Consider the following 24,128-nt stretch of genomic DNA (forward strand, 5'->3'; position numbering starts at 1 on the left):
AGAAATTTTACACAGAAAAGACCACTGAGAGTTTCGACACCGACACTCAACAGAGGGGAATCCTCTGCTGAATTTTGTTGAAAGGTGAAACAGAACCTGGCATTATAAATTCAATCGGACAAGATAAGTAGTACTACATTATGAGCCCACAATTGGCCCATAGTCTTATTTGGAAATAAAGGAGGTCTAATTTCAGAAATATCACACTGGAGTAACCATCAAAAAAGTTAAAAATAACATAAATATTGTGTAATAATATAGACAAATAAAATTTCACATGTGCATAGTTGGTGGTTATTCTTTAGAAATCACATAATTACAGTATCTCAGGAATACAAGGGTCTTCAGAGATTCAACTGCCCATCAACCCAATAGAACAAAGGACAACTGTGGTGAAGTTTACAGATTTCCAACAAGTATCATCTGATCCAGCTAGACTAAGGGTTAAGGGAGTTGAATAACCTACCCACATTTAATTCATTAGCTAGCTACATAAACGTGGGCAAGTCACAAAACTTTTCAGGTTTCGATTTCCTCATCTATGATATGAGTGAAGTGAACTTGATCTTTGAAATTCTTGGATCCAGTTATGCAAATGTATATCACTAAGTTTTAGTAATTTAGTCATTAAACAAAGAAGACAAACATCTTTAGACGTGTTGGCCCACCCAGCAGGTGACCTATAGAAGTCTGACATCCTGGAGTAACTCTCCTGACTATCAGGAAATGCCTCAGGTGTCATGAGAAAGAAAAACCACAAGATTATATTTTAGAGTACTAGATGGCTTAAGGAAAAAAATGGAAGAACTTAGAAAGTCTTTCTGACTAATATGCTTATAAGTGGGGTTTTAATCATGACCTCATCACATATTGACAGTGTGCTACATGAAGAAAGCAAACCTGATAAAATACTTAGGGGACCAATCATCACTGTTGCCATTCATCCAGCATGACACAGGAAACTGCTACTATGGAGAATTACATTCAGCATAATCAGTGATAATGCTGTCTTTAAAATGGAAATCAGAACCTAGAGTAACAGCCCCCTTTTAGATTGAATGCATTTCTCAGAAGAGTGGTTTGTGCATGTCTCATCTCCAACACAAGTAAAATATTTCATTTTATCCAGAAACCTACTGGGAGAAACATCCCATTTTCAGAGATATTCTGTTGATGACAGTATTATGGCTACACAATATATCAACTGAAGCACCACCAGACAACATGCCACACAATGTATGTTGCTCAGCATAATGTTTCTAAATCTTGGTTTATTTGCAGCTTTTGTGACTGTCTGGAAAAACTACTGATGGTCTCAAATATCTTCCTATTCTCTGGTGGTCTTTTGAATGAACAGTGCCTGTGATCCTTTTGCTCAACACAGCAGAAGAGATCTTTTCAGTTATGATTAAGTAATAGTTTGAAATTCTCATAATTATATTAATGCATTTAAGTATACAGTCAATGTTTAATTTATTGGTGAAAATTCTATTTAGAGAATAAAAGAGGACACTTATCGTTCAAAGAGAAAAAAGAGCTTTCAACTTGTGAGTAATTGAAATAAATCACAATTTGGTTTTACTTACTGCATTCATTCCCCGCAGGCTTAATTTAAACACCTTTAAGATTTGAAAGTTTTTCCTGTACGCCTTCCTCATTGAGAAGGTAAAATCTAAATCTTAAAAAGTGTTTCATCACAGAGTCCGTGCACAATAGAATACAAAGGAAAACATAAACTCAATTTCATAACAATGTATCTGCAGGTTTCTTAGCGTCCAACAGTGAGGAAACAAATTCTAATTCATTAGGTTTATTTTGTTCCTCTTCCTTCACAGAATTCTGAGTGCACGGTTGAACTCAATTTTTTTGTTAAAATGGCATAGCTACCCATTAGTAATTTTTTCAAAAAATCACAACTTGTTGAAAAGACTTAAGAATAAGTTCAAAAACACCACTAACTGAATACTAAATCTGTTTTATCAGTCTTGTTTTGGTGCACAGAATCTGTCGGTAATCAAATAATTTTTTAAAAACCTGTGGGTTACTCTGGATTATTTTTGTGGATAACATGACAAATTCTACTTCCAAGGTATAAATTCACTGTTTATTTTCACTGATGAATTGCATGTCATTCAAGAGTTAGGTTTCTTGCAATAAATATTAACATAATTAACATAATGTTAATAAATGTACATAATGTGGGAAGATCTTATAATTTTTCAATGGACTAGGAATCCTTGACATCCAAATGCTGAACTGAAATTGTAGAATAACTCATTAGGAAACAAGCCATAGCAGTGTCAAGATTTACAACAAATATACTGGATGTGTTCTAAAAATTAATATTAAGCTGCTATGCTTGGCTTAATTAGTTTTCTTCTTCATTTTCAAAGCATATCTGTCTGGTTTTATGAAGTTGGTCTCCAATCCCCTCTTCTACAAACCTGTCTAATTAAAGTTTAACAGCTGTGTACACTTTAGAAACAGAATAATGATTTTTCTCCCTTGAAATACTTAATCCTTTCCTAAAATATGATCCTTCTGAATATATATTTAAAAAGCAATGGACGTGGAATAGTCTTCCAAGAGGAAAACACTGACAGCTTAGGGTATCAGCACCATGTATTCAGTGGGTAGACAAGAAAGTAATACCCAAGCCAGAAAATCCAAGGCCCGCATGAGGCACAAGCAGATCTCTTCCTTCAGAAATAAAATGAGAGCTACACAAAACAACAAATAAGTAAAAAGAAAATTAAATAAATAAGCAGAAGGTAAAAAATAAAATATAAGATTTAATGGGTTTTGTAAGATTTCTGGATATGACTCTACACATCCAACACCCAAATAGTATGACTAATAAGGTAACACCAGCTATTTTGATCAGCGTTACCACTTTATCACCACACATGCAAATATTTATTAAATAATTATATATGTGTGTGTATAACATAAATTTCTGAAATGATGACAAGAATTAGAGGACAAATAGACGTGATGAATCCTTGAATAGTACACCTTTACGTGTGAAATTAAAAAATAACAATACAAAAATCTGTTCAGATATCAGTACGAAATGCATACAATTTCACACTATCAGCTTTCTCTCCTCCAAGTGTTCTTGCCAGCATACTGAAATGACCACCGTGGAGGCAAGTATCACATGTATTTTTAGGCCCTTCTGATAGATCCTTAAAAAGAGTCTGATTTCACCTCACATCCTGCCATTGTGCTCTGTTTGTGGTGCACATTCAATTAATGTGTGTCGAAGAGGCACATTGATGCAAGAGCAAAACCAATTCATTTACAAGAGAAGAACTCTAAAAGAGGCTTTAGTAGAGCATGTTATTGTTCAAAATATTTGCTTCCCACCCCTGAGGAATGGTTGTATATACCCACCCTGCTGAAAACAGGCATGGCCATATGACTTGTTTTGGCCAATGACACGTGAGTAGAAATGATACGTGCCTCTTCGAAATAGAAGTGTTAAGGTCCATCCCATGGTTGCACCATGCTTCCTCTTCCATCTCCCCTGTGACTATAAATACCCTGTCAGCCTGAGTCCCTAAGGGAAGGAATCACGGAGCAGAGCTTTACGCAGCCAAGTGAGAAAAAAGCTATTACAATAAACCATTGAGATTTGGGGGTTGTTTGTTATCAGCAAGTAAGTCAGCATAAGATGACTGACAGAGGGCCTGGACAAGCCTTTTCAATAATAAAGAGGCACATCCTCATCCCTCTTGCTATGCAGGGACAATCCCTGCAGCACTGATGCTGCTGGAGAGAGTAAAGGAAAACAGATGGCTGGGACTCATGTTCTTTACCACTTGCTTTCCTTAACCTTCAGCAACATGCATGAAAAACTAATGTTCAGCAATTTAGAGAGTTTACATTTTTAAAGATAAGGAGTTGGGACTGATGCTAATTGGACTAAGTTGAAATATTTCCGGAATAAATAGAATCATTTCACAGAGTGAGAGGCAGGATTGAAGTTTTATAAATATTGCACAGGAGCCTTCTGCAGTCATTAAATATGACAAATCCTTGCTGAGCCCATGTCTCAGTATGCTAGATTTCAGAAGGCTGGACCCTGATAAATGCTGGGCTCCAGAAATGAGTTGTTGCCCTTGACTTCAGGGTGCTCACAGGCAGAGAGACATATGTTCAAATGGCTGTAATACAATTAGATGCATTGTACACCTGTAAGATCAATAAAGTACTATGGTAACAGAGAAGAGAACAATCATTTCTGTCAGAGAAAGGGTACAGGATTTTGTTAAATGGGTCAGGGATGGGGAGGTCTGCCAAGCACAGGATAACATGTGAGCGTATGTAGAGAAGCAGCACATTTTTTAAAAGTCTGGAATAATATAACTCTAGTACACCGTGTATGTGTGTGTGTGTGTGTGTGTGTGTGTGCGCACGCGTGCATGCACACATATACAGCTATCCTTTTCTTTTTAATTGTTCCAGAGTGTTTTATTTTATGACTGTACCATCATGTCCTTAACTATACTGACGTACCTTTAGAAGGCTGCAGTCTTTTGCTATTATAAACAATGATGCCTTGGAAACACTCCTTTTCACTCATGTGCAAGTCCATCTCCAGATGAATTCATAGAAAGGGAATTGTTGAGTAGAAGTTACCCAGGCAAAAACAAAACAAAAGGAACAAGACAAAAGGAAGGGTGCTTCCTCCAAATGCAATGGTATGTGAAAAGGTGCATAACTGCTATGAAACTGCAAACTACCAGGGTGGCTAGAACTTACTGGAGAAAATGCAGCTGGAGAGACACTCAGGGGTCATCAGATCATGCCGTGCTCCTGAGTGCGGGAGACATAATAAGACTCACATTTTAATGAAATCATTCTTGTGGAAGTGTGGGGATTGGCTGGCAAGGGTATAACAGGGTAACCAGTTAGGATACAGGCACAGTAATCTGGGAGGAAATAACAAAGGCCTGGTAAATCATCTTTGGGGCACTGTGAAAGAAGGTTCTCCCTTGCTTGCCTCTTGTGCTTTCTCCTTTTGGGCACATCACATCCAAGGCCAATGTCTAAGATGCCTCAGGGTAAAGCAGCAGCTGTAGGGAATGACCCAGCGTTGGGATCCACCTTTCTACCCTGGAATGGGGAGAGATTCTTTGGGTGCTAATCCATCTACAAAAAGTTAGGTACGGACTGCTTCCTTCTTTTCTACAAAAAAATACCTATTATAGAATTTAAGAGCTGGAACACATGTCAGAAATCTTTGAATCTCATTTAGTCCAAGGGTCCTCAAATTTATTGTGAGCTGCTTTCCATTTTCCTAAACGTGTGAGATCTTAGGGAGGTCATTACAAAGAAAGTGGAAATGAATTCCTAAAACCTGACACTAATGTTGCCATCTGGAGATCACACTTTGAGAAACATTCTGCTAGAACAATGCCACCTTCCACGTGGTAGCTATGTTGCCTATAGAAAGTACATAGACATATGTATGGTCTTCTACAATACAATGTTTCTAGATTTTCATAGCTTTAAAATATTGAGAAAAACATGTTGGAAACTTTATAGTGAACTCCCATTTCTCTATATTCATTAAACTCATAGATTAGCATTAACACACTAATAGCATTAACTCATAGTAGATAAATGTATAAAAGTTATTTCAAAAAATTCAGGTTCTAAAGTTCTACATTTTGGACATTTAATCGTCAAAAATAAGATGAAATAACTTAAAAAAATACTTATCTCCTTAAATAATCTATGAGAATGAATTAAACTAAAAGGCAAACCACAAACTGGAAATATATTTGATCTAAATATGACAAGGAGCTAACACACATAATATATTCAAACTGAGAAGAAAACTTTTACTACCCTTTTAAAATGGCCAATTCTGGAAAAGACAGTTCTTAGAAAAGGAAATGAAAGATTAATAATTGTATAAAATATTCATTCTTTTTAGCAATAATAATAATAAATGAAAACAACAATAAGAAACATTTTTTTCACTTTTCTTATTAGCAAAGACTAAAATGATGTTAATACTCATTGCTGGCTCAATGCACAGTGAAATTTTCATACCTTGCTAGCAATGTGAAAAGTAAAACTTTCATACAAATTTTCCTATATACTCCTTGATTCCCTTCACTTTATAACTAAGGATACTGCAAGTTTTAATAAAAAAGCATGATTTTTTTTGAAAGTCCTGTGAGAATACTAGAGCTCAGAAACATCATAAAGTTAGGAGTCATTTCAATTCCCATCATGCAGTGAGCATTCTCTTGATTTTAATGATAGCTGCATTAGATTTAGAATTCAGGCTTGATTTACATAATCCCCCCAAAATGGTCCCAGAAATCCATTAAAGGTCACCTTAGTTTCCCATACATATACCAAATTCTAATCCGCTCATTCGCTCCCTCTTCTATTATCATATTCTACGCTTTTGTAAAGCCTACTGCTTATTATACTTTCATCTCAAATAGAAAATCCTTTAGTTTGGCTTTCCATCTTACTAAACTCCATTCCAGTGTGTATTACTTACTCCTCTTCATGTTAGAGTAAAAGATTAAATAGCCATTTACTTTTTGATGTAAAATTACATCAATTATGTAAAACTGAAATTCAGACTGCAGAAATGTTCCTTGGAAGTATCAATACACCTGGAGGTGCAGCAGCATGGGACTCCGTGTTTATCACTTCCTGCTCCAGGCTGCATATTAAAATCAGGTATTGCATAATAGTCAGGAAGTAGAATTTATTTGTGTAATAAGCAAAGTAGAAAACCTCCTGGGTTCCCAGGTGACCAGTTGCAGAAGCCTGAATTTAATGACTTGCTATTCATCATAAACCAAACATACAAGTTTCATCACACAATTTCCCCTTCTGAAAGAAAATATCAACAACTGTCAGGCTCCTAAGAATTAAGAAATTTTTAATTATTTTCACTCCGATTCTCATTTGAATCACAACAAGGATGATCAATTTCAAAATCTTATTAGTTCTGCTAGCATGAACCATTCAGATTCTCACACAGGATCACTCTGTAGTAAAAAAACTAGGAAGACACCCCTTTTTAGTTTTTATTTTTTTTGTCCACGCCACTGGGCATGTGGGATCTTAGTTCCCTGACCAGGGGTCGAGCCCATGCCCCCTGCAGTGGAAGCTTGGAGTCTTAACCACTGGACCGCCAGGGAAGTCCAAGACACTCCCTTTTTAATGAATAATTTACAATTAATATTTCTGATAAACAAATATTTTCCAATTTTATAAAACCGCATAGACTTTAGTGTCAAAATCAACATTTTAAGTATGGGAATAATTACTGCTCGTGATTATGATGCTATTAAACACATGGGTATCTATCATAATGAGTTAGATAACGTTTGAATGTTTTCCATAACACGATGAAATGAACTGAGGAACTAAATTACTTAAAGCAAATAGATCCCCTAGGTTACTAGCTCCTTCTTCTCTGGACTCTCAGTTTGGTCCAGCATAGGCAGACTGAGCTAAAATAAAAGCCAAAAGATAATTGGAGTTCTATGTTGGGCTTATAAGATGAGATATAAATAGCATGAGGGTAATATTCTGATACAGAGTTTTTCCAACTGCAGGGCTGTTCCTTTTGTATTAAAAGAAACTATCTGGGCAATGAAATTTATTCTACTCTTTTATGAGCATTGGGACTGCTCTCCAGTGAAGATGTTTCGCAAGGTTCCTATAGTATAATAGCTCTTCCCCATCCAGCTCAAGATAATTTTTTTTTTTTTTTTTTTTTTGCGGTACGTGGGCCTCTCCCGTTGCGGTGCACAGGCTCCGGACGCTCAGGCTCAGTGGCCATGGCTCACGGGCCTAGCCGCTCCGCGGCACATGAGATCTTCCCAGACCAGGGCACGAACCTGCGTCCCCTGCATCGGCAGGCGGACTCTCAACCACTGCGCCACCAGGGAAGCCCAAGACAAATATCTTCATTGTAGAGGTCCACCCATGAGGCTTCTAGCAATTCCGCAAAGATCTCAAAGTAGCAACTCAGTATTTTCCCTCCCACTGCCCTCTGCCTCAACCAACATATAATCAAAGAACCCATGGCTTTTAGGCTAATTCTTCTCTTCTATTTAAACTATTGGCCAGGACTAGAAATAAGTTTTGTATTTTCTATTGATTTCCAAGTTAAGGGAATAAAAGTAGATAACACAGACCAAGGATTGGCAAACTATGACCTATGGGCCAAATCTAGTCCAACATCTGCTTTTGTAAAGAGATTTTTATTACACCATTCATTTTATGTATCATTGAGAGTCGCTTTCTTGCTACAGTATCAGTGTAGAGTATTTTTGACAGAGACAGTATGGCCTGCAAAGCCAAAACGATTTCTTATGGGCCTTTTACAGAGAAAGTATACTGATCCCTGCTGTAGGTATAGTAAGAAACAAATATCACAACTGTGAAATATCTTGCCAACAGGTAACAATGTGCAGGAGGACGCAGGTCAAGATCCCAAAGATATAACATAGCCAGCCTTTGAGTACTTGCATGGAAAGTTTTAAAAGTGTTTTTTCTTCCACCTCCTGGATTCACTAAATATGGAGCTATGTCTTAACCTAGCAGTACAATCAAATTATTTCAACAATGACAAAAATATGATAATCTAAAATGGGCAAGACATTCTGCTAAGCTCTGGGTTAGCTCTGTGCTAACCAAATTATATCCATTATTTCATGTAGAAAATTAAATTAAATTTCATTACATTTTGATAGTGTGTTGAAATTCACAAAGGGTTAGTACATATATTAATTTACCTCCTTTGGTCTTCAAAATAACCCTGAAAATAGAGAGACTTAAAAAAAAATCAAAACTCAGAGAGGTCAGTAACTTTCCCAAGGTCACCTAGCTTGTAAGAAAACAGAGCTGAGATTGAATCTCCTATTATCTTAGCCCAAGTGTAACACTCTTCTACTTTGTCATGCTACCCCTTATTGTTCTTAGGCGTCTTTAAAAAAAAGATACTTTTATAAGAAAAACTTAACAAAAATTTTAGAGCAACCACAACTAATTAAATCAATACCTCAGACACATCTGCTCCCTACATGAAAATCTTCCTTCAAACATTTTAAAGAGGAACCACAGTCAATGTTAAGTTTAAACAAGGTTAGCTGAAATTGCACAAAAATAGAAGAACTATCTGTTCCTTAATTATTAAGTAATTATTCAGCCTGAAATATTCTTGAATCTTCCTGGCATGCTTCTTAAGCTTAGTTAAAAAGGTACTTAAAGACAATCTTTTTAGTTTCCTACTGAGATAATTATACTTATATGTCTTTTCAAAATATTTGACAGACTTACATTACTGTGAGCAGAGGAAAAAAATCAATATTTAGTTCAAAGAAGTGTACAAAAGTTAGTATTTGTCTATATTTTAACTTGGAGTCCACAACTTCAGAAAGTAATAATACTAAGAAATGTAATTAAGCCAGCAGCAAAGAAGGCTAATACACTAATGCAGCAGCCAGCTTCAGATGTGATGTACTTCCTGCCAGGAAGAAATCAGATTCCAAAAGAGCACTTCACATAATCTATCTGTACTGGGGGAGGGGGATGAGACTAATGGCAGAACTGAGGAGCAAAGTCCCAAAGCCAGCCCAAGAAGAGAGAAAAGGAGGTTAGTGAAAAGCAAAAAGTTAGAAACTGACTACTATCTTTTAAAGAGAAACAAGGAAATGTGGACGAGGATGGAGCCAGATCACAGCATCCTGCTAGGCTTTCTGTTGCAAAGATTTTCCCTAATTAAGCTAAGCCAATGGGTTTCCTACCTGAAGTACCCCAGTTATTTCACTCCATGAACTACCTAGAGAGGCCATGACAGTGCTAATATTTCCTTTTAGATATGGCGAGTTTAGGTTGAAGAACATTAAATAATGAGGATATCAGTTAATATTTATTTTCATGTTCTCCCCTTTAATTTTCTACAAATGGTTTTGTCTAAATCATAAATCATTGCTACCCAATAATACGCCTATGGTATCTTTGTGTACGTTACTCCTAGGACTATTATTTATTATTTAGGACTTACTAAATAAGCAATTCTGGAATTGTCATGTTCACAAATAAATACCTAGTATAGACATATGAGTATACTAGTATAACATAACATACACATTGGGAAACATAAATACTTACAGATATATCTCGAGTATATATTTTTCTTTATGGAGTATTCAAGGAAAAAACTGCTGAAAGATAAATATTTGACAAATCCTTTCAATATCCTACTATGAGACACAGATTAGAAGGATACACACCAGATATACCTCTGGGAATTCAATTAGGGCTAAGAGAAAAAGGGACCTTTCCTTTGTTCTTCATACGCTCCAGTATTGTTTGAATTTTCTGTACTAATCCTGTATTACTTTCACAATTAAGGAAGAGGGTGGAGACGTCCTCTTCATCTCAAACATCAACCTGAAAGTTGTCTCCAACACAGCCCAACTCCTCAGGTCGACCAGATGCTCCTCCTCCAATGTTCCAGGGACCTTTGGTACATCTCCATGGGGGCAGTTCTTTCATTACATTGTATTTTTTTGTTTGTTTGTTTTTTGCTATTTTTGTTGTTTTCATACCAAACTGTAAGCTTTAGAAGGCAAGGACTATCTACAGCTTTTTATAATCTCAGAATTCTGCACAGTGTCTAGCATACAGTACTCTAGGCACTCAATAAATTATTAAATCATAATGCCTACTAATAATAATATCTAATATTTACTGAACACATACTTATGTGCCAAGCGCTGTGCTAACCAAATTATATTCACTATTGCATGTAATTCTCAAGAAAACTCTATGGAGTATGTACTATTATAATTTCTATTTCACAGACAGATGAGAAAAATTAAGTTTAGAGAATTAAGTAATTTGGCAAAGTAACACAATAAGAAGCAAAACTGGGAAACGAATCAAGGAAGTCTGAATCCATAGTTTGTGCTCGCAACTTCTACATCATAGTGAATGAATAAATGAATGACTATGCATGAACGAATAAATGTGGAAGAGTTTCATATCTAAAGAAGACTCCTCTTCAAGAGACAAGACGACTAAGGTAGAAAATGAAGCCAGAGAACCACCGATGGGGTTGGGGAGAATACCACATAATAGATGTTATCATTATTGGAAAAAGCAATTCAATCTAAATATTCTAGTAACTTCCAGCAAGTACTGCATCCTCCTAGGTGGAGGTATACATACTATGTTAATCTCCCTATATTGCTAAATTGATTACAGAAACGGTCTCAACTTTAGAAAACCAAGATCAACATTTCTATATGTAAACTTAAGGTAACTATCACTTTGATAGTTAGAAAGAAATACCTATTGCTAGGGCATAGAGCTTTTATTAGCAATTCCATTTTTATTCATGGATATAGCAGTAGTGTGATAAATAATCATTTACAACTACATAAAAGAAAGAAATATTTCCAAAAAGGTATGGGTTACCTACCAGTCCTTAATTCTTGACTAAAGAAGAATTAAAATTCTTTAGCAAGAAGAAGGTAAAAATGTCCAGAATATGTTAATAATTTTTCAGGTTCACATCAGAGGGAAGCTGATGATTTTTCACAAATGTCTCTTATTTAGTGGTAAATAAACCCTTGGACAGACTCTGGGACACTTACTTTCACAATTCAAGCCCTTACCTATTAACTAACAGCATTGGTTAGATCCTAAGTACTAAGCAAGGATGTGCCACGCTATTTTGATTTGGAAAAATTCAGGGTTCAAATTAAACCAGGCTAAAGGGCCTTAGAGCATTCTGAAAACTTGCTGTTCAAGTTACCAACAGCTAGGACCCAGTGTGTAAATATCCTTCCGTCCTCAGAAGCAACCATCTATCTGGCTCCCATCTGAGAATTATAAAAATAAAACCATTATTTTCCATGCTCTAAAACATTGCCTTCACCAATCTTTATCAGGGTCCTGGACACAAGCTTCTTTTCGAGTTTCTTTTGCATTCTATCCTTCCTTTTAGGACAGATACATTCCTAATTACTAATCTACCAAAAATGCCATAAACCAATGCATGGTCTTCAAAGAGAGCCATATAGATACATTAGACCTCTATTATTCAGAGCTTCTGCACCAACCATAAAAAGAAGTTATTAAACAGGCATCATATTTAGTTTTACTGGGGAAAACTCAATTTAGTTCTCTTTTTCTTCCTATCATCATATGCTGGAACATAATATGTTCCAACCATCTGTGGTAGGTTAATATTGATTTCCCTATCTTCAATAGCGCATTGAAGACCAACAAGCTTTAAAATGTTTAATTTCTAGTGATTCAATGGATTTTCATTTTTGCTAATAGCAGAAAGTTATTTTTAATAAATCAGGATGTTTTGACATTTCACAAAATAGTCTCTGGACTTGAAGAGGAATTATTATTTAAATATTTTGCAGTGAGAGAAGTCTCATGATTCTCTACCTCAGACTACTTTGCAATATCAATACTTGTGAGAGAAAGTCTTGCACTGTACTTCACAGCAGGGAAATCGCTGTGCTGTGAGCACAACACCATTGATCCCACCAGACTTAATTCCTCTCGAAGGCCACAAAGTGATTGCTTTCTATGAACACTTCTTGGAATTCTCCCGAACAAGGATGGCCACAAACAAAACAAAATCAAATTATGTGAAGTGAATTAGAAAGTAGATTACATTTACTGCTAGGGTGACCATTTGGCGCAGTTTGGGCAGTTCAGTTTATGCTGATCATTCCAATGTAATAATTAATATCATCCCCTTTCACTCTCGAAAGTGTCCTAGCTTAGGTGATGAATTATATGGGTTCCCTCTTCACTGGAGACTAAAAAGACTATTCATTTACTTCATTGAGGTTGCTAACTACATGGAAGCCCAGATTCCACATGTCTGTAAAGTATATTTCATCAGGTACGAGGAGAAATGATGCTAGATTTCATGTCTGACTGGTCTGACAAAATCTGTGAAACAAAAGTACAAGTGTCCCAATAAAAAATGCTGATGCCTTCGAAATTTCAACTGTGGTTCATTCATACTGACTTGCTGCAGTTTAGTGCTTTGTATTCATTTTATGCTTTTCTAAAACAGGGCTTCTCTGTGAGTCATAACAAATTAATGAGAAAAAGCAAATAACTATGAAAAACATTTTGGTGGAACTAATGGGTCTAAATATTACTTTCATTAGCTTTTGACTGTTCATGTTATAGATAAGTATCCCCGTTTGGGTTAACTTTACGACAATAACTAACATTCCTAGCTAAGCTATCCAGAGAATCAAGCAATTGCCTTGTGATTTTAATCAATGTCGACATCAAGAGAGAACATTCGGACCCCGGAAAATCTCCTCTTTTACTATATTAGAAACAGTCATCTGAATTCTTTGAACAAATACTTCAACTCTACTTTTCACCTTGTCAATATAATCATAATGACAGTGATTACAAATAATGTGACTACTTTTATGAGTCACTCCGAAAATAACAAAGCAAAGTAGTCATCATTCATGTCATAAACAAGGACACTTAACTACTGTTAGAAGAAGCTAGATGTGATTTTTCTCAAGAGAAAAACACTCTGACCAGTTAATTGGGTCAGATTGCCTCGCTTTAACCTATTCTCACAGCAGGCAGAGTGAGTCTCTAAAAACACCAACGCAGACCTACTAGAGAATGGACTTGAGGACACGGGGAAGGGAAGGGTAAGCTGGGACAAAGTGAGACAGTGGCATGGACATAGATACACTACCAGATGTAAAATAGCTAGCTAGTGGGAAGTAGCAGCATAGCACAGGGAGATCAGCTCGGTGCTTTGTGACCACCTAGAGGGGTGGGATAGGGAGGGTGGGAGGGAGGGAGACGCAAGAGGGAAGAGATATGGGGATATATGTATATGTATAGCTGATTCACTTTCTTATAAAGCAGAAATTAACACACCATTGTAAAGCAAAAACAAACAAACAAACAAAACACCAATCAGATCATACTGCTCCATGGCTCAAAACTCTCCACTGGCCTGCCATCCCACTAGAATAAACACCTGCCATCCTTCCTATGACCCACAAGGTTCTGCAAACCTCTCAGACCTAATCTTCTACCTCCATTGTCTTCCTTCCCAAAGCTGCAACATGCTGGCTGGCGTCTTGCAATTCCTTAAACTCACCCAACCAACGTGTATCCATCTCAGAATTGCATTTGTTATTCCTTTGGGCTGAACTGTCCTTCCCCAGATTCTAGTATGGCTCTCTTTCCCCTCTCCTCCCTTAATTTAGAAGTCTGCTCAAATATCTTCTCGTTAGAGAGGTTTACAGTAAATATCCTACCTAAAATAGCAATCCCAGACCCTACCATCACCCTACACATCCTTTCCTACTTTATTTCTCTTCACAGCACTTCTAGCTCATGACATTGCCTTATGTGTTACATGTTCGTCTGTTTATTATTAGCTTCCAACCACTAAAATGTAAGCTCCATGAAGGCAAGAGACTTCGTCTCTTTTGCTCCACTACATCTCTCTGGCGTCTGGACTAGTGTTCTAAGTGAATAGTTCTAAGGCCTACACCATCAGTGAACTGATTACATTAAATATAACCTGATCACCCAGAACTATTTCCAAATTTTGTGTTGCCATGTTTTGGTTTCTGAATCTGAAGCCCACAGCTTTCCCACTGCACATGATATTTACATCAACTTCCTCTGAAAGGGTATTTCATGCAGTGTTGCTAAGAGTATAAACATACACAAACCTCTTGGGAGGGAAATTTGGCTGTATATATATTAGAACTAAAAACAACAACAACAACAGCAACACCAAAACATATGTGGACTGAATATTTCCACTTCTGGATATCTATTCTGTAAGAATAAACACACAAGTGTATGAAGGTATGTGTGCAAGGATGTTCATTAAAGCACTCTGCATTTTTCAAGCTTGTGTTACTTCTACAATTTAAACAAACAAAATACCTTCCCTAGAGAGTAAGGTCTAAGCAACTACTAAGGAGAGCAGATTACAGTCTAATTGAAAGTGAGGTTTTGGGCTCCCCTGGTGGCGCAGTGGTTAAGAATCCACCTGCCAATGTAGGGGACACGGGTTCGATCCCTGGTCCGGGAAGATCCCACGTGCCGTGGAGCAACTAAGCCCGTGCGCCACAACTACTGAGCCTGCGCTCTAGAGCCCACGAGCCACAACTACTGAGCCCGCGTGCCACAGTTATTAAAGCCCGCGTGCCTAGAGCCCGTGCTCCTCAACGAGAGAAGCCACCACAGTGAGAAGCCCGCGCACTGCAACGAAGAGCAGTCCCCGCTCGCCGCAACTAGAGAAAGCCAGCAAGCAGCAATGAAGACCCAACACAGACAAAAAAATAAAATAAATAAATTTTCAAAAAAGAAAGTGCGGTTTTGAAGGGTAGTGCTGAGTAAAGGGCTGCTAATCTCACTGCCAGAATCTGGGAGGCCTCAGGGTACCTGCCATACCTACAAGCCCTTTCCGAGAGGTTCCTTATAATGACAGGGTTTGTACCAGGTAAATGGCAGGCCTAGACACAGCTGACTGGACCAGGGAAGGGCACCTATCCCAAAGGCAACTGATCAATTGGTTGACAGTGGCCTGTCAGGTGGACAGATTCTAGATCTATACCTCAAAGGGGCACGCTCAGATTTCTCTCAGGTAGTTTAAACATGGGGCACACCCAAGGAAGTCAGCAGTTGACAATGGGGCAAAAGCCAACTGAAACACAGACAAGACAGGCAGAAGCAATGTGACAGCAGACAGGGCACAAGTGTACAGAAACTGGAAGTGCTGCACTGCCATTCCTGTTCTTTAGTGAGGCTAGGCTGCTCCTGGGCTCTATCACCCTTCCTTCCCCAGGTAGCTTTAAAATGAGTGCTCTTTAAACTATATCTTACTCTCTATTATTGTAATCTGAAGGAGTTTAACTAACAGAACATTAAATTGAGGACTGGGTTAAGCCTTTTAAGGGCTTAACCTTTGAAAAGATGATGGTTCCCTTTATAGCCTCTAATTGTGTGTAATTCAATATAAAAATAATATAAAACCCACAGTAAGTATAACCAAGTCCTGGTAAGTCCGATTTGTTTTTCTTTGGTCATTTAATAAAATAACAATTTTTTTCAAAAAAATATTTTTCTAGAGACCTACATTAGTGCTTAGCTTGCCTGCTAGGTAAACCAGTATTAACCAAGACAAAGGTGGGACTGGAAAGTCCTATCACAGACCAAAGCACCTTGCCTACTACAAGTTAGGACACCAGTCGACTAATGACTTCCAGTGGTAGACAGACAGTATTAAAAAAATTTTAATATGCTCTTATATTTTTAAAAATGGGTCACAGAGAAAAGAAGTAAGCACATGAGTAAACAGTATTTTATTCCCTAAATGTTTTTCGATGCTGTTAGAATATTATAGGAATATATTCAATTATTAATTGAAAGTCCAGGAAGGTTAGGATATTTAGGTACCAAAGATTCAGAGAAATGAAATTTAAAATTTTCTTTCAAAACACCAAATACAAAAGTAACTTTCTTCTAATCAATTATTTACTAGTCTTTAGAGGCCACACAGTAGAAAAGTTTTGAGCCTTGCCACTTCTATTCTTTATATTATTCATCGCTGCATGATAGAGGCATAGTGAAGGGGCCAGAAAGGGATGTATGTCCAAAGTGTCAGTCTGCAGGATGGAACAAAGAACCTAGACTTTGCACATGTGGGTTGCAGCAGTGGGGAAAAAAGGTGTAAACCTACTACATTCCCGTATCCCCTTTTCTCACCCTTCAATCCTGTACCATTAGCCCTCTTCCTAGATCAGCTTCTCCTCTGTGAACCCAATATTTACATTTACTGAGGAAAGCAAGAACCCATCCTTTTTTTCCAAGAGGTCTGTTGTAGGACTTCTGATTGCACAGAGGTTTCTTTTTTTTTTTTTTATGTCTGAACAAGCCTTGCAATCTCACGTTGTTGACTAGTCAGCTAGTGAGCAATAATGATACATCTGAATGAAATTTGTGTTACCTTTGGATTATACTATAAAATGTATCTCTTGGCATTCCTAATCCTGTTAGATTACTTTAGATGAAATTTTTGCCTACTTTATTGATCTTTCGTTTTGTTTTTTAATAGCTTTACTGAGGTGTAACTCATATAACATATGATTTACCCATTTAAAAGGTAGAGCTCATTGTTTCTAATATATTCATAAGAGTTGTGCATCCATATCATGGAATGTAATCAATAATATAAAGGAACAAACTATAGGTGCACAACACGGAGGAACCAAAAAACACTATGCTAAGTGAAAGAAACCAGGTACAAAGGACTACATATTGTATATTACCATGTAAATAAAATTTCTAGAAAAGGCTAACCTACAGAGACAGAAAGCAGGTCCATGGTTGTGTGGCATTGGCAATGGGGAATGATGGGAACCAGCGTTAAGGGCAAATCGGGTGAGGGAATGTTTGAGGGTAATAGGAAGGCTCAAAAACTAGATTGCAGTGAGGGTTGCACAACTGCATACATTTATATTAAAGCTCACTGAACTGTATATTTAAAATGGGTGAATTATATATATGTATATATGTATATAAATTATACCTCAATAAAGATTTTTTTAACATCTTTATTGGAGTATAATTGCTTTACAATGGTGTGTTAGTTTCTGCTTTATAATTGAATAAAGATTTTAGAAGAAAAAAAGACCAAGCAAATACTCATGGATATAAACTAAACATACCATACCTCGATAGCTCCACTGATACCATGCAGGCTATTAATGATTACTTAATCTGGACATGAAAATGTTTGCCATTCATTACTGCATCAGCAAGTTCTCAAACTGTTTGGTCTGAGGACACCCTTACACTCTTAAAAATAACTGAGGTCTCAAAGAACTTTTATGTGTATATTAGATGTCAATATTTATCATATTAGAAATTAAAAGAATTAAAAAAATCTTTAGTGATTCAATGTAAAATAACAATAATAAACTTGTATGTTAACACAAAGAACATATTTAATGAAAAGTATAGCTGTTTTCCAAAACAAGAGAAAAAGTAGTGAGAAGAGTGGCTTTTTTTTTTTTTTTTTTTTTACATGTTTGGCAATCTTTTTAGTATCTGGCTTAATAGAAGACAGCCACACTCTCTTATCTGCTCCTGCCTTCAATCTGCTGCAATATCATACATCATGTAGCCTCTGGAAAACTCCACTGTACACTCATGAGAAATGGCAATGAAAAGGCAAATAACACCTTAGTATTACTAGGAAAGTAGTTTTGATCTCACAGAACCCCACAAAGGGTCTTGGAAACTCCTAGTGGTCTTTGGGCCATCCTTTGAGAACTGTTGGTCTAGATTCTGCTCTAGACCATTTTAATTGAGGTTCATTTTAATGAGATTACTTAAACTGTATTGTCATTAATACAAGCTTTTTGGGAAAATGGGATCAAAAAACTTTCTGAATATAGTTTTCAAAGTTTATTGAATCCCACATTGTACAGACTTGGCTGTAACTTAAAGTAAGCAATCAATATGAGACATATCATGCTACATCAATATTTACTTGTTGAATCTCAAACATTATTCTAGACTTATCAGCAAGTAGAATAAATAAGATGTTACTACACATTGTTAAAACACCTGATTGTTACAATGTTATTTTTTAAAACTACTGTTTTTTTCACTGATTCAGAAGCTTCTGTTTCACATTCTTTTCCATCTTCCCCCATCTCTATTATAATAAAAGCTCCCCCTTAGTTCCTGTGTTTGCTTCTAAAATAACAAAATGTTATTGAATTTTTTCTAAAACGAACCTTGACATCATAACCTAAAACAATCATACTAATTTCAATACCTGAAAAACAGTTATTTAATGGTCTTTTTATAAAATGTGGTTAACTTCAGCTTAATTAATATTTATTTCTCTTGTGCTTCCCAGTAAAGGATAACAATACCATCAGTCAGTTTATTTACGTGTTATATCCTGAAATGGTTGATGATACTCACTAAAGAGGTACCAGTTCATTTGGAAAGTCTCCAAAGGTTTGAAGACTTCAAAGACACCTCTTTGGATTGAAATGTACTTTCCATGTGATGTGATTTAAAACTCAACAAAAATCTAGATATTTACAACCTAAACTCAATAAAAACAAAAAAAACAACAACAAAAACCAGTTTAAGTTCTTACTTTACAATATCTCCTTCAAGAGCAATCACTCTCTTAATGATCTTCTGTTCTGGGTTTTTAGGAGACCTAGAAAAAGATAAGGTTACATAATCAGTTGTGTCTGTTGTTTTAAGAAAATGAGAAGAAATTTTACAAGAAAATACGCTATATTAAAGTCATTACAGGATCCTTTGCAACCATGACATGACATCAGTCCTACTTAGGTCCCAAGCGAGATAGAGCTAAGAGTGAAAGAATTCTTATTTTAAACCTCTGAGGGAAAAGGATCACACTGAAACTTTTCAAAAACTAAAAAAAAAAAAAAAAAAATTTAATAAAAACCCAGAAGTATAAAGATTTTCATTATTAAATCTAAGTACCTGTAGGAAAGAGGATTCATACATAAAATAATTAGGCATTTCTTTAAAATGATAACATACTTAAGTTTCTTCATTTTATTTAAAATAAACAGAGGAGTTTGATTTAAACAAAGAAAACAACGAAGAGAGGAATTTTTTTGAAAAAAAAAAACAATTAGGAAATTCTTTTTTTTTTTTTTCCATGTTGGTTTATTTCTAACAAAGCACTTAGACCAGGCCCACCCAGAGGAGAGGATGTCACTTCCTCAAGGACTTGAAGTTTGGGGCTGTTCTTAAACCCTTGGTCCCTTGCCACATTTCCTACTTAAAGCTGCTTCTGACCCTTGTGCCAAAGGATCAGTTGGAGGGGGCAGGGCCCAGCCTTGCTGGAGTCTTGTCACTTGTACTCGCATCTTTCTACAGAAGCACAGAGGATACAGTGTTTGAGGTCCCCCTAAACTCTGTGTTTTCCTTCCTCCAAGACCCTACCCTCTTTGGGGCATAATAATGGACAGCCCTGGAGAGAGAGGCACATGCAGGGAGAATCTGGGGTTCGGGTTTTAGGGTATGGTAGAGCTTGATGAGGAGGGACAAGGGGAGGAAATTCTTTTAAAGCACAACTAAGTTCAGCCATTTAAAGATTATGTAATTCAGAGTGCTAAGACAAGACTAAAAGAAATTGATAGGTTCTGATATACTTAATGCAGACATCATTTATTTTAATCTATGATTAGTAGCTTATGGTAAATGTTTACTTAAGGTAATACTATTTACTCAAATAAATACTCCCCTCCCCTTCTCTTCCCTCCTCCCCCCCTTACTCTATCTCTGGGATTCCTCACTCTAGGAGAAGCCATGTCTGTTTCTCAGCAGTCCTACTGAGAAGCTCATTTAGTGAGCAACTAAGGTTGGCCAACCTTCACGTGAATGAACTTAGAAGTAGATCCTTCAACACACTCATAGATACAGAGAACAAATGGGTGGTCGCCAGGAGGGAGGGGAGTGGGAGGTTGGGTGAAATAGGCAAAAGGGATTAAGAGGTACAAACTTCCAGTTATAAGATAAATAAGCCACTGGGATGTAATATACAGCAAAAGGAACATGGCCAATAATATTTTCATACCTTTGTATGGGTACAAATGGTTACTAGACTTATTGTGGTGATCATTTCCTAATGTATGTAAATGTCGAATCACTAGGTAGTACACCTGAAACTAACACAATATTGTACAGCAACTACATTTCAATTAAAAACAAACAAATAAACAAACAAACAAACAAAACCCAGTAGATCCTTCAGTCCCAGTCAAGTCTTCATGAAGTGCAGCTGTGGCCAATAGCTTCATGGCAACCTCATGAGAGACCCTGAGCCATACCACCCACTGAAGCTGCTTCTGGTTTCTGGATCCTTAGAAAAATGTGTGAGATAATGTTTGTTGTTTTAAGCTGCTAGAGGTTACACAGCAATGGATAACTCAATCTTAGTATGTTCAATTTCCTGCCAATAACATTTTTAGTCTTTTGATTTAACATGTGTTTCAAGAAACAGCTCACATATCACATAAATGATCACCTAAGATGTATTTAAAAATCAGAGATAGATAAAAATATTTTCAATTCAAGTCACATTTTGAATTGAATTACCTTTAAAAAGGAAGGTAAATGGACAAATACTAAAAAGATTAAATACATTCAAAATGTAATACTTTGCCAAAGGAAATATGCAGTTTCAACAAGATTTATATTTCACATTATATCTTGCAGAGAAAACAAAATCATCTAAACCATTTGAGTCTACTTGTGAAACTTAGTGACATAACTTTCCACTAAATTAACTATTAATATTCTTTATTTTAAAAGGAAATTTGATCAGAGTTTTTGACTGAACTGTCCCCTTCACTGAATTGACTAAACATTATATTTCTATAAATTTAATGTCATTTAGGTACAGCTAGAGTGAGGGATCTGGGCACATTCAAGATGACAGAATTCATATCTTCTGTGCAGGGTTACTTATAGATCTTTAGAAAAATTTGCCCCCGTGTCTCTCTGTTTAGATAACCAGAAATGTATAAAAAAAATTCAACCTCAGTGATCACCAAAGAATTGTATATGAAAACAATAGGACACCATTTTCCTATTATATTGACAAAGAAATAGTAATAATACTATTAATACAGTTTGTTGTTGAGGATTTAGTACATGTCCTAAAGTACAGGATCATGTAACATACCTTTTGGTAAATAGGTTAAGATTTTATATTCTCTTTAACGTATCAATTATGCTTTTAGGAACGTATCCCTATGAAATGGTTGTGGATGTATACAAAATTTTAGCTACATGGATGTTGTCTATTTTAAAAAAGAGAGAAAAAATCAACAAGAAAAGATTGGTGAAATAAATTATAGTCCATCCACATTATAAAATATTCTTCAATCATTAAAAATGACGCTATAAAAGAATTTTTAATGATGTGGAAATGTCAACAGGATACATAGATTTAACATGCGAGCTAGAAAATTTATGTGTACCATGACCTTGCTTCAGTAAGTATAAAGAGAAAACGTGCATGCAACTGTACTGGGAAAAATTAGGAAGGATATAAAGCAAAAGGTGGGGGGCATAGTTCTGTGTTTGATAAAACACATGCCTGGATTTTTGGTTCAGATTACTGGGAAGTCCATTAGAAGATGACAAATATTTATGTCATATGATGTTAACTGAGAAGAAACGTTCCAAGACAGCAGTGAGACCTGAACTAATTATCAAGTCTCCCCACCTAATATTGACGCGCTATTAACATTAATGAAATAACATGAAATGCAACCCTTATCAGCGTAAAATAGTATTTATGCCACAACCTTTAAGCTTTTGAGATATACTTGAAAAGTATTTTATATTTTAAAATAACCTACATAGTAAGATCATGAGGCAAAATAGAATATACAAAGTGAGCTACCTACATAATTAAAGTCTTATGAATTACTACTTCAAATGTATCTATAAATTTTAATGTAATATTAATCTCATGAATCTAATCACATGGTTCAAAATTTTTAAAAAGGCTATTACTAACATTAATCCCATTACTGTTCAAAGTCTATAACTATATTTTAATCATTAGGCTGTTGAATGCATTACTTGGATGTAAGTACAAGTGGTACAAGAGTTATTACAGATTTACACTGTGAAAGTCACTGAACTTCCCTTTGTCTGCATTTTCTTGGCCACTTGCCTGTCTTCTAGAAGTAAGAAAAATAACAAGTGAAGGATTACGCCTTACTTTAGGGACACGATGTATGCCACGCAATAAAATTTGCATTTAAATTTGAAATTTTAGTGTTTTCATAATAAGCATTGTTTTACAATATTTATTTCTGGAGTCTGAATTTTAAGCATTCTATTTTATGCCAAAGATTTAATTAGGCAAGGCTCTCCAGAGGTTTGGACAAGATGCCTAGAATCGTCTCTCTACTGCGTAGGTCTCAGTAGATGAGTTGGATGTGGCAGACTTATCTCTAACAAGAATGGTTGTGGGGAAGGGTGAAAGGTTAGCATAGACATAATAAGATTCCTGTGTTACGTAATGTACCTCTCCTTGAATTTCACTTCCTATCTTGATAGAAGTGTTGCCATTTTTACCCTGTGACAAGCCAACAGAACCATGTCTTCAGTCTCATAACCTTTGTAGCTAATTTCATGTTCGTGTATGTTCTCAAAAGGTTGTTATTTTGATCCTGTTTGGAACACTGGGAAGGTACTCTGGAAAACTCAAGAGAGACCCTCTTGTATTCTGTGGGAATGAGGAGATTAGCAAGTGTACCACCCTCTCTGCTGGTACACTTGTGCTCATCCTGATTTCAGACATATACCTGAACCCTGCGTCTGAGCACGTTCACCCTTCTCCCACTTATAGTAAAATTCTAAAACCTCCCTCTGTGGGTTGTGTAGATTTTTATATTTATATGGTTCAGGATTGGCCCAGATTATTATAGAATTCATCTCAGGATTAGAAGTCACCTTGACATATATCACAGAAAGGTCTAAATTTTAACTCTTCATTAATGAGGTAAAACTAAGAACTAATATTCTAGGAATGACCTATAATAGATAGACTATTTTTTATACTGTTGAAAGGATGGACATGCATTAAATCAACTAATTTTACATCATCAAAATGGTAAAAAAAAAAAAAAGGATTGCTACTTTATTATCAAAATGAAAATGAAAAGTCCACACAACAGAATAAAAAGTCATGAAAAACCTTAGCAAACGATAGCTTCTCTTCTTTTCTCTGTTTTTTTTTTTTTTAATTTTGGAAAATATTGCCTGGGTTTCACATGATTTTCATAGGTTAGAGCTAGAAAAGGCCTATGAGTGTACCTAGTCCTTTCCTGGCAATATTCAGTCTCACCCATTCTCCATGGCCTAAGGGTTTCTGCTTGTGTCCTACAAATGCATGGACTGGCGCCTTGTGTCCTACAAATGCATGGACTGGGGGACATTGGAAATGGAATCTATGGTCACTTCCACCTTTGGTACAGACAGCTGCTGACTGTAGGCAAGCCCTGTAA

The 24,128-nt window shown here is 36.2% G+C and overlaps 1 protein-coding gene across 3 annotated transcripts in view; it reads right to left on the reverse strand.

Annotated features, from left to right (window-relative positions):
• The window catches only part of IMMP2L (inner mitochondrial membrane peptidase subunit 2), an 899,397-nt gene that overhangs the window by 257,450 nt on the left and 617,819 nt on the right, over positions 1–24,128 (reverse strand). For all 3 annotated transcript variants that reach the window (XR_003795172.1, XM_029233255.1, XM_029233254.1), the window contains one exon: positions 19,217–19,282. Coding sequence is in view for 2 of the 3 variants with exons in the window: in XM_029233255.1 (XP_029089088.1) it covers positions 19,217–19,282 (66 nt within the window). In the remaining variant the exon portion in view is untranslated. The remainder of the gene's footprint in view (positions 1–19,216; positions 19,283–24,128) is intronic.

This window comes from Monodon monoceros, unplaced genomic scaffold (genome assembly GCF_005190385.1).
Source record: "Monodon monoceros isolate NGI ecotype Baffin Bay Population unplaced genomic scaffold, NGI_Narwhal_1 Super_Scaffold_2, whole genome shotgun sequence".
In the NCBI taxonomy this organism is placed as follows: Eukaryota; Metazoa; Chordata; class Mammalia; order Artiodactyla; family Monodontidae; genus Monodon; species Monodon monoceros.